The 9,190-nt window shown below is 46.9% G+C and overlaps 1 protein-coding gene across 4 annotated transcripts in view; it reads left to right on the top strand.

Moving 5' to 3' along the window:
- The first annotated feature begins 1,605 nt into the window (after positions 1-1,605).
- si:dkey-91i10.3 (cytochrome P450) overlaps positions 1,606-9,190 on the top strand; it is a 56,116-nt gene continuing 48,531 nt past the window's right edge. The window contains exon 1 of one of the 4 annotated variants that reach the window (XM_048599186.1): positions 1,606-2,256. In XM_048599186.1, the coding sequence (XP_048455143.1) occupies positions 2,050-2,256 (207 nt within the window). In that variant the 5' untranslated portion in view covers positions 1,606-2,049. Of the gene's footprint in view, positions 2,257-3,678; positions 3,700-9,190 lie in introns of those variants that run through there. The other 3 variants (XM_048599187.1, XM_048599188.1, XM_048599189.1) reach the window with 3 other exon arrangements.

Here is a 9,190-nt window from a genome sequence, read left to right as displayed (position 1 = left end):
TCGACTGGGACAACACCAAGATCCTGGGACAAGCTAGGCAGAGACAGGCACGAGAATTCCTAGAAGCCTGGCACTCCACGAAGCATGCTATTAATAAACACATTGAACTTGACCCCATATAACTCCACTACGAAGGAAACCCGGAAGTAAGGCAATCCATCTCAATGGACCCCAGAGTTTAAAAACCAGGCGGGAAAACACACCGACGCTTCATCGGAGGCTGCACTGAGGATGTTACCCAGCATGGCAATGAAACGTCTGCGAAACAAGAAACCAGCTCGGCGAGACAACCAACTTCAACAACCTCAACACCCACAACCCGAGCTACAAATCTATTCCAAAACCTTAGAAAGGGATTGAGTTCAAGAGCCGTGAAGTTATGCTCCAGCTATACAAAAGCCTGGTTCGGCCACATCTGGAGTATCGTGTCCAGTTCTGGTCGCCTCATTACAGGAAAGATGTGGAAGCGTTGGAAAAGGTGCAGAGGAGATTTACCAGGATGTTGCCTGGAATGGAGGGAAGGTCTTACGAGGAACAGTTGAGAGAGCTAGGGCTTTTCTCTTTAGAACGACGAAGGATGAGAGGTGCCTTGATAGAGGTGTACAAAATGATCAGAGGTATAGATTGAGTGGACAGCCAGAGACTTTTTCCTAGGGTGGAGGTAGCTATTACGAGGGGGCATAGTTTTAAATTGAGTGGAGGTAGATATAGGGGAGACATCAGAGCTAGGTTCTTTACTCAGAGAGTGGTTGGGGCGTGGATTGCATTGTCGGAGAGGGTAGTGGAGTCGGCCTCATTAGAGGCGTTTAAGCGGCTATTAGATAGGCATATGGATGATAGTATAAGGTAGGAGTGGAGGTTAGATAGACCTTAGGTTTAGGGTAAAATTTCAGCACAACATCATGGGCCAAAGGGCCTGTGCTGTTCTATGTGAGGAAGCCAGAGGAGACTCATGCAGACATGGGGAGGATGTGCAAACTCCACACAGGTAGTCACCTGGGGCTGGAATTGAACCAAAGCCCCTGGCACTGTGAGGTAGAAGTTCTAACCACTGAGCCACTGAGCCACTGGGCCACCCGTTATCCAACTGTTGCAGGAATGAGTGTAGCGCTAGGGAGATGATGTGTGTGTCTGGACCTGTTGAGCCAGTAGGTGTATTGTTAGGGATGGAGGCAGACTGGGAGGCTAGAGTTGATATGAGCTACGACTAATCTCTGAAGGCACTGTTACAATAGAGTTACAAAGGAGCCTAAACCTGAAGACAGTTCTAAAAAGAAACTGCGGATGCTGTAAAAATCACGTTAACTGTGATTTTTTTCTTCACAGATGCTGCCAGATCTGCTGAGCTTTTCGAGCAACTGATATTATTTTTCCCGAAGTGTGTGCTTTCTGTGTGGACTTGTCTTTATCCGGGTCAACCTGTCTGGAACTTTCCTCAGAGATAGTAGGAACTGCAGATGCTGGAGAATCTGAGACAACAAGGTGTAGAGCTGGATGAACACAGCAGGCCAAGCAGCATCAGAGGAGCAGGAAAGCTGTCGTTTCGGGCCGAGAAGGGTCCATTTTCTGAAGAAGGGTCTAGGCCCGAAATGTCAGCTTTCCTGCTCCTCTGATGTTGCTTGGCCTGCTGTGTTCATCCAGCTCCACACCTTGTTATCTCTGGAACTCTCTCACTCGTGTTTGTGCGCATAAATAAACCCTCACCCTTCAGCTGGTTAGTTCCATTAGGGAATATAAAACGGGTAAACTTGTGCTACTGGCAGAATGTGAGCCAACAGCACAGACGAGAATCAGTGCTTTGCAACGGAATGCGATGTTCGCTGGTGAGGTAAATAGATCAGAAATACGATCCGTGTTGGACAGCCCATTCTCAATCAGGTCAGACGGGCACATTGCATTTAAAGACCTTCCTAAAAGTTTGTAGCCTGGTAGGATGTCCAGCTCGGAAATGATTTCCCCTCCAGCGTTGTGTGAACTCCGGGCAAAGGTCGAACAGCAGCAACAGAGACACAGACACACACAGACAGAGAGACAGAAAGCTGTTGCAGTATGTCCATGCCGCTACGCTCGCTCCTCACCGCCAAGCCAGTGCCCCTGCCCGCAATTCGGGCTTTCAGGTGCAAATCCACCGTGAGAGCGTCGGTCGGGGAGCGAGGGGCTTTGAAAACCGTGGAGGATCTCCCCGGGAACGGCCTGCTGTCCAACTTCTACTGGTATTTCATCAAAGGATACAACGACAAAACCCACGAGTTTCAGGTGAGGTGGGGAGGGGAGCTCACCACCCGGGCTCTCGGCCACATTCAGGCTCGCCCTCGCTCTGCCAGTTGCCAGCCCAAACATTGCCAGTTTTGGCTCTTCCCCCGTTAGAAGGGGGTGGGGTGGTGGTGTTGGGGAGCACTGGTTCCAGGGTTTAACCTGAGAGTCACTACACCTCAGGTGAGGGGAGAGGTTGAGAAGGAGACTCCTTCACAATAGCCTCAGACTGTTGTGGGAATTATGATGTGGAGGTGCTGGCGCTGGGCTGGGGCGGACAAAGCCAGAAATCCGACAGGTTTATTTGAAATCACATGTTTGCACGGGGACTTCACTTGATGAAGGAGCAGTGCTCTGAAAGCTTGTGATTTTAAATAAACCTGTTATTGATCGATCGATTGATTTATTGTCATGTGTACCGTAATACAGTGAAAAGCTTTGTTTACCAGCGGTATAGGCAGATCAGAGTAAGCAAAAGATGTACAGATCAATAAGACTTAGACAGAGACATACAGGTTACATTGGACGGGGGTGCGCTAGGCAATATCAACATTAGCAAGGTCAGCGTTATTTGAGGCTAGACAGTCCATTCAACAGTCTGATAACAACTAGGAAGAAGCTGTTCATGAACCTGCTAGTGCGTGTGTTCAGCCTTCTGTATCTTCTGCCTGATGGAAGAGGTTGTAGGAGATCATTACCGGGGTGCGATGGGTCTTTGATGATGTTGGCAGCCTTTCCACAGCAGCGAGCCGCGTAAATAGAGTCCATGGATGGAAGGTTGGCTTCCGTGATGGTCTGGGCTGTGCACACCACCTTCTGTAGTTTCTAACGGTCCTGGGCAGAGCAGTTGCCACACCAGGCTGTTATGCAGGAGGACAGTACGCTTTCAATGGTGCATCTGTAGAAGTTGGTGAGGGTTCCTATGGACATGCCAAATTTCCTAAACCGCCTGAGGAAGAAGAGGTGTTGTTGTGCCTTCCCACATGGATGGGAAGTCCAAAATCGTTACCGTCACTCAGAGGAAGTTGACGCTGTCCACCCTCTCAACCTCCGTTTCGTTGATGTAGATGGGGACGTGTTCTCCTCCTTTCTTTCTGAAGTCAATGATCGGTTCATTAGTTTAGTCGACAGTGAGAGAGAGGTTGTTTTCATTGTACCACATTGCCAAGCCCTCTATCTCCCTTCTGTATTTTTGACTTGTCATTGTTAGATATCTGTCCCACTATGGTGATGTCATCAGTGAACTTGTAGATGGCATTCGTTCAGAATTTGGCAACGCAGTTGTAGGTGTACAGGGAGTACAGTAGGGGGCTGAGGCTACATCCTTGGGGGGTCTCCAGTGTTGGGTGTTATTGTGGAGGAGGTGCAGTTACCTATTCTCACTGATTGCGGCGTAAGGATCGGAAAGCTGAGGATCCATTTGCAGAGGGAGGAGCTGAGACCAAGGTCACGCAGTTTTGACATCTGTCTGGAGGGGATAATGGTGTTGCAGTTGGAGCTGTAGTCAATGAGCAGGAGTCTGACATAGGTGTCTTTGTTGTCCAGATGTTCCAGGGATGAGTGCAGGGCTAGGGACCTGTTATATTGATAAACAAATTGTTGGACTATAACCTATTGTGGTGTGGGAATTAGCATCGCCAATGCACACCTAAATTCTTCTTACAAGTTATGAGTGTTTCTGCCCTCTCCCACCCTCATAGGATGGAACTGTGGGAGATTTGGGTGAGATACTAAACAAATATTTTGCCTCAGTATTTACTATGGAGAATCATAGAATCACTAAATCCCTACAGTGTGGAAACAGGCCCTTCGGCCCAACAAAGCCACACCAACCCTTGGAGCATCCCATCCAGACCCATCCCCCTATAACCCACACACCCCTGAACACTATGGGCAATTTAGCATGGCCAATTCGCCGAGCCTGCACATCTTTGGACTGTGGGAGGAAACCGGAGCACCTGGAGGAAACCCACGCAGACACGGGGAGAAGGATATGGCAGCTGGAAAACATTGGCGACACAGTGATTCCGTGGTTAGCACAGCTGTTTCACAACACCAGGGACCCAAGTTTGATTCCACCCCTGGGTGACTGTGTGGAGTTTGCACATTTTCCCCGTGTCTCCATGGGTTTCCCCTGGGTGTTCTGGTTTCCTCTCACAGTGCAAAATGTGCAGGTTAGATGGACTGGCCTTGCTAAACTGCCCTTAGTGTCCAGGGATGTGCAGGCTAGGTAGGTTAGCCATGGGAAATGCAGGGTTATTGGAATACGGTCTGGGTGGGTCGCTCTTCGGAGGGTCGGTGTGGACTGGATGGGCTGATGCTTCTATGCTGTAGGGATTCTATGAGAAATAAATAGTGTTATCATGAAAAGTGTCCATATTACAGAGGAGGAGGTCCTGGAGGTCCTAAAACGGCTAAAGGTGGATAAATCCCCAGGACCTGATCAGGTGTACCCCCAAACTTTGTGGGAAGCTAGGGAAATAATTACTGGGTCCCTCGCTGACATATTTATATTATCAATAGTCATGAGTGAGGTGCCGGAAGACTGGTGGTGGCTAACGTGTCACCATTATTTAAGAAAGGTGGTATTGAAAAAGCCAGGGAACTATAGACTGGTGAGCCTGATATTATTTGTAGGTAAATTGTTGGGGAGGATTCTGACATATAGGATTTACATGTATTTGGAAAGGCAAGGATTGATTATGGATGGTCAACATGGCTTTGTGCATGGGAAATATCCCTAACTTGATTGAATTTTTTGAAGAAGTGACAAAGAAAATTAATGAAGATAGAGGAGTGGATGTTGTCTATTTGGACTTCAGTAAGGTGTTTGACAAGGTTCCGCATGGTAGACTGGTTAGCAAGGTTTGATCACATGGAATCCAAGAAGAGCTAGCCATTTAGATACAAAATTAGCTTGAAGGAGACAGAGGGTAATGGTGGAGGATCGTTTTTTGGACTGGATGCTTGTGACGAGCACAAAGTCACATGAATCGGTGCTGGATCCACTGCTTTTTGTCATTTATATAAATGGTTTGGATGTGAACATAGGAGGAATGGTTAGTAAGTTTGCAGATGACACCAAAATTGGAGATGTAGTAGACAGCAAAAGAGGTTATCTCAGAGAACTATGGGACCTTGATCAGATGGGCCAATGGGCCGAAGAGTGGCAGATGAAGTTTAATTAAGATAAATGTGGTTTAGATAAGTTTAGAAAACTGCATCTTGGTAAGGCAAACCGTCAGGACTTATACACTTTATGGTAAGGACCTGGGGAATGTTGCCGAACAAAGAGACCCTTGAATGTGGAGTTGCAGGGTAGTGAAGAAGGCGTTTGGTTGACTTGCCTTTATTGTAGCCATGATGTGGACGTGCTGGTGTTGAACTGGGGTTGACAAGGTCTGAAATCACACAGCACCAGGTTATAGTCCAACTGGGTTATTTGAAGACACAACCTTTCAGAGCCTTATTCTTTCTTCTTGTTTGACTCTAACCTGGTGTCATGTGATTTCTGACCTTGCCTTTATTGGTCAGTGCATTGAGTATAAGAGTAGGGAGGTCATGTTGCAGCTTTTACAGGACATTGGATAGGCTACTTTTGGAACACTGCATTCAGTTCTGGTCTCCCCGCTGTAGGAAGGATGTGGGACGCAAATGGGACGAGCTTAATTTAGGACATTTGGTCAGCATGCAAAGTTGGACTGAAGGATCTGTTTCTGTGTTGTACATCTCTATGATTCTAAGTGTGTGCAGGATTCATCGAGCAGAGTATTTTTTTAACTGGTGAGCACATTATCAATAGACTGTCCAGCATCTATGGACGAGCTACAAAATATGTCCAGCTCTGTTAGAATTTTGCACGTTTAAATCTGAATCCCTTCTCATTCTTTCAAGCTTTAGTGAATACAAGCATTGGTGTTTTTCAAATTTAAATGTCATTGGTAAACTTTTCATAATTCACATGTTAAATAGAGCGTTGAGATCAGCTGACACACTTCATGATTGGCACACATTAATGTTTACCTATGATTTAGCAACATAACTGTGTTTTGCTGGAAACAATGATTTATGGATCAGAAATTGGCTAGCTGTAAGAAGACAGAGGGTGGTGGTTGATGGGAAATGTTCATCCTGGAGTTCAGTTACTAGTGGTGTACCTCAAGGATCTGTTTTGGGGCCACTGCTGTTTGTCATTTTTATAAATGACCTGGATGAGGGCGTAGAAGGATGGGTTAGTAAATTTGCGGATGACACCAAAGTCGGTGGAGTTGCGGATAGTGCAGAAGGATGTTGTAGGTTACAGAGGGACATAGATAAGCTGCAGAGCTGGGCTGAGAGGTGGCAAATGGAGTTTAATGTGGAAAAGTGTGAGGTGATTCACTTTGGAAGGAGTAAAAGGAATACAGAGTACTGGGCTAATGGTAAGATTCTTGGTAGTGTGGATGAGCAGAAAGATCTCGGTGTCCATGTGCATAGATCACTGAAAGTTGCCACCCAGGTTGATAGCGTTGTTAAGAAGGCGTACAGTATGTTAGGTTTTATTGGTAGAGGGATTGAGTTTCGGAGCCATGAGGTCATGTTGCAGCTGTACAAAACTCTGGTGCGGCCGCACTTGGAGTATTGCGTACAGTTCTGGTCACTGCATTATAGGAAGGATGTGGAAGCATTGGAAAGGGTGCAGAGGAGATTTACCAGGATGTTGCCTGGTATGGAGGGAAGGTCTTATGAGGAAAGGCTGAGGGTTTTGAGGCTGTTTTCGTTAGAGAGAAGAAGGTTAAGAGGTGACTTGATAGAGACATACAAGATGATCAGAGGATTAGATAGGGTGGACAGTGGGAGCCTTTTTCCTCAGATGGTGATGGCTCACACGAGGGGACATAGCTTTAAATTGAGGGGTGATAGATATAGGGCAGATGTCAGAGGTAGGTTCTTTACTCGGAGAGTAGTAAGGGCGTGGAATGCCCTGCCTGCAAAAATAGTAGACTTGCCCACTTTAAGGGCATTTAAATGGTCATTGGATAAACATATGGATGATAATGGAATAGTTTAGGTTAGATGGGCTTCAGATTGGTTTTTACAGGTCCGCGCAACATCGAGGGCCGAAGGGCCTGTACTGCGCTGTAATGTTCTATGTTCTATGTTCTATGTTATTGTTTATTCCAGTACCATAATGGAACCTGCCTCCAGCAGACCTGTTTTGCAATGCAATCCAGACTCATTGTGTGGAAAAGTTCCTTCTCAAGCTACATGATATAATTTAAAAATTGCTCTGTATCCTGTCAGACCAGATGCATGACTTTGCTGTTCATGAACATAAACCTTCCTGCTTTTATCTTATCTATTCCCTTCATAATGTTATGTGTTTCTATGAGAAACAGCTTTCCAGCACTTTGCCTACGCCCTTGAATGTTATGATGTTTCAAATGCTCATACTTGTATCTTTTTGAAGGTTGTAAGGTTTCCCACCTCTACTACCCTCTCAAGCTTCAAGAGATTACCTCCTCATTCTTCTCAACTCCAATGAGTATGGTCCTAACAGATCCAGTCTCTAATGGTGGCCATGTAACCACTGTCAAGTGTTCAAAACCCATCTTGTTCACTAATGTCCTTTCATAGAGTCCCTACAGTGTGGAAGCAGGCCATTCAGCTCATACTGACCCTCCGGAGAGCATCCCACCCAGATCTACCCCCTTACACTATCCCTGCATTTCCCATGGCCAATCCACCCAATCTATACATCCCCCGAACTGCGGGCAATTTAGCATGGCCAATCCACCTGGTCTGCACATCTTGGGACTGTAGGGGGAAAACTGGAGCACCCAGAGGAAATCCATGCAGACGTAGGGTGAACACGCAGACTCCACACAGATAGTTAACCAAGGCTGAAATTGAATCCAGGTCCCTGGTGCTGTGAGTCAGCAGTGCTAAACACAGCCACCCTTGCCATGGTTTAGGGAAGGAAATCTGCTGTCTTTACCTGGACTGGCCCATATGTGTCTCCAGATCCACAGCAATGTGGTTCACTTTTAACTGTCCTCTGAAGTGGCCCCAGCATGTCAACCTTTTCAAGTGGCAATTAGGGATGCACAGTAAATACTGGCCCAGCCAGTAATGCCCACATCCTATGAATGGATCAAATAGAGGTGCCACTGTGCTCCAATTTACAGCACCGATGTGCAGAAACATGCTGTAAGTAGATTGGTGAAGTGCCATGAGGCTGGTACATGTCGGATGCCAATCACCATGGACATGGGATATGTGCAGCCACTGCCCATGGCTTGTATCCTGCAACATTGGTGCTGACCAGTCCAAGATGGAGGACCAGAAGATCAAGGGAGAGTGTCCAAATATCCGCCATGACTTCCAAATTGGGAATTCTTGGCATCTAGTTTCTATTCAGTGGGTGGTCAAATAGGAGATTGCATACTGTTGAGGCAATGCAAAGCAATAATGAGGGGTGATGCCCGCCAAATGGCCTGTTGCCCCTCACTTGTGGGAGTTTTGTCTTCACGCCTGCGATTTAGTTGGAAAATGCGATTTGTTGATCCTATCGTGAAGAAAGGCATCTCTCAACATTGTTTAAGAGATAGCAGGAACTGCAGATGCTGGAGAATCTGAGATAACAAGGTGTAGAGCTGGATGAACACAGCAGGCCAAGCAGCATCAGAGGAGCAAGGAAACTGACGTTTCAGGCCTAGACCCTTCTTCAGAAATGGGGGAGGGGAAGAGGGTTCTGAAATAAATAGGGAAAGAGGGGAAGGCAGATAGAAGATGGATAGAGGAGAAGATAGGTGGAGAGGAGACAGACAGGTCAAAGAGGCGGGAATGGAGCCAGTAAAGGTGAGTGTAGGTGGGGAGGTAGGGAGGGAATAGGTCAGTCCAGGGGGGACGGACAGGTCAAGGGGGTGGGATGAGGTTAGTAGGTAGGAGGTGGGGG

This window comes from Rhincodon typus, chromosome 7, assembly GCF_021869965.1.
Source record: "Rhincodon typus isolate 14 chromosome 7, sRhiTyp1.1, whole genome shotgun sequence".
Taxonomy (NCBI): Eukaryota; Metazoa; Chordata; class Chondrichthyes; order Orectolobiformes; family Rhincodontidae; genus Rhincodon; species Rhincodon typus.
This window is presented reverse-complemented; position numbering and strand designations above follow the sequence as displayed.